This window comes from Otolemur garnettii, unplaced genomic scaffold, assembly GCF_000181295.1.
Source record: "Otolemur garnettii isolate 467f Iridium unplaced genomic scaffold, OtoGar3 scaffold00164, whole genome shotgun sequence".
NCBI classification, from domain to species: domain Eukaryota; kingdom Metazoa; phylum Chordata; class Mammalia; order Primates; family Galagidae; genus Otolemur; species Otolemur garnettii.
Genome location: NW_003852559.1, coordinates 3488277 through 3489820, shown reverse-complemented (window position 1 = coordinate 3489820; position 1544 = coordinate 3488277). Strand labels below are relative to the sequence as shown.

At 39.1% G+C, this 1544-nt stretch overlaps 1 protein-coding gene across 1 annotated transcript; it reads right to left on the bottom strand.

The window, feature by feature from the left end:
* LOC100955604 (AN1-type zinc finger protein 6) lies at window positions 1-1108 on the bottom strand. The gene is made up of 2 exons (XM_023519240.1): window positions 859-1108; window positions 1-798 (listed from the first exon to the last, which is right to left on the bottom strand). Exons 1-2 carry the CDS (start codon window positions 1010-1012, stop codon window positions 326-328), a joined length of 627 nt encoding a protein of 208 aa, XP_023375008.1. The 5' UTR covers window positions 1013-1108; the 3' UTR covers window positions 1-325.
* Window positions 1109-1544: the final 436 nt, after the last annotated feature.

The following is a 1544-nucleotide window of genomic DNA, read 5'->3' as shown; positions in this document are numbered from 1 at the left end:
GCATGTTTAATACTGGAAAAATTACAGCCCTCCAAAATTTCTCCATGTTTGTTATAAAAGCCCTCTGCACTCAACTAAAATTAAAATGATCTTAAAAGGATAATACTTGTAAAGTTTTAAGTCTTTTTAGCCACAGAAACTGCAATGGAAATAAATGTTCAGAGTCATTTTCAAAACAAAAACAAAAATCTATTCTTCTGATGACATGCATGATTAAAAGGTCTATGCAAGATACATTGCTCTACATTCCCAACGACTAGGAAAAAAAAGTCAAGTCAATTTTTAGTTTGCAGATGGTCAAAGGATTTTGTATTCCAGCAGGAGTTCAAATCTTCTTGATCTTTTCACCAACAACTACTGGATTTTCTTTTCTGATTTTCTCAGCAGCATCAGCTTTGTAATTGTAAGAGCAATTGTGTACGTCTGAGTATCGGTGTACACCACAGTAAACATTTCCACATCGGCATTCAAACCCAGTAAGTCCCACTTTCTTCCTGCACATGAAACAGCGATTCTTTTTTTGTTTTGGTTTTTCAAGAGACTTGCTTTGCTCTTCAGATGGCTGCTGTGCCGTATCTGATACTGAAGCTTGCAGATCTTCTGTTTCGGGTACTGCTTTATCCACAGAGGTACTGTCCACTTGGGAAGATGTTACAGATTCTGATAAAAGTGACAGATTTGATACAGGGCTTGGCTGCATACATGAAGATGTAGAGTCTAGCGTCGACTGAGCTTCAGGGACATTGCCCTCTGTGCACTGAACTGGTAAAGATTCAGACAGACTACTGACAGAAGTTGCTGTAACAGTACCACATTTCATATTAGTGATTCTATACCCAGGGCAGTCTAAGACCTTATCAGGTGGGCTTATTCTACCATTACTACTGTTCTGTCTTTGAAGATGTTCTTTATAGCATACTGAACACATGCCATTTGTACGAGGGTTTCCATAAAATCCGCAGCCAGTGGAACAAAGCATAGGCACTTGGCTGTGATTAGTTTCTTGAGCCATGTTCCTCTGTTGCACACCTGGTGGCGGCTCTGTCCGCCTGACGCGCTGCCCACCGCCGCGGGTCGCCGCCGGTAAATGGGGACAGGTGAGGCCGCCGAACCCCTGCTCGCTCCGGCCCCGCCGCCGTCGGCCCCTCTATACTCTTAATTATTGGGATTACTTTAGGAAATTTTCTTGTAGACAAATCTATAATTCAGAAATTCCATTCAGAGTTATAAAAGGCAAATTAAAATCTAAGTAAAAGATGGAGTCTTTGAACCTTAGGCTATAGCTTTAATGGAAGTTTTAGTCTATTAGGTGCTACAGTGATACTTAATCTTTGCAATTTTTTTGTTCTTAATTTGTTTTTTTCATGCATATCCAGCTATGTAAGTACGTGTGTTAAAGTGTGCAGATATGTGTGCAGCCAGAGATATAAAGGAATTGGCAGTCAAAATGCTTTGTCTCTATTTTCAATTCAGTTAAAAAAATAAAAGATAAATAATAATAATAACCACATTATATACAGTTATGTATTCTTGGGAAATTATAT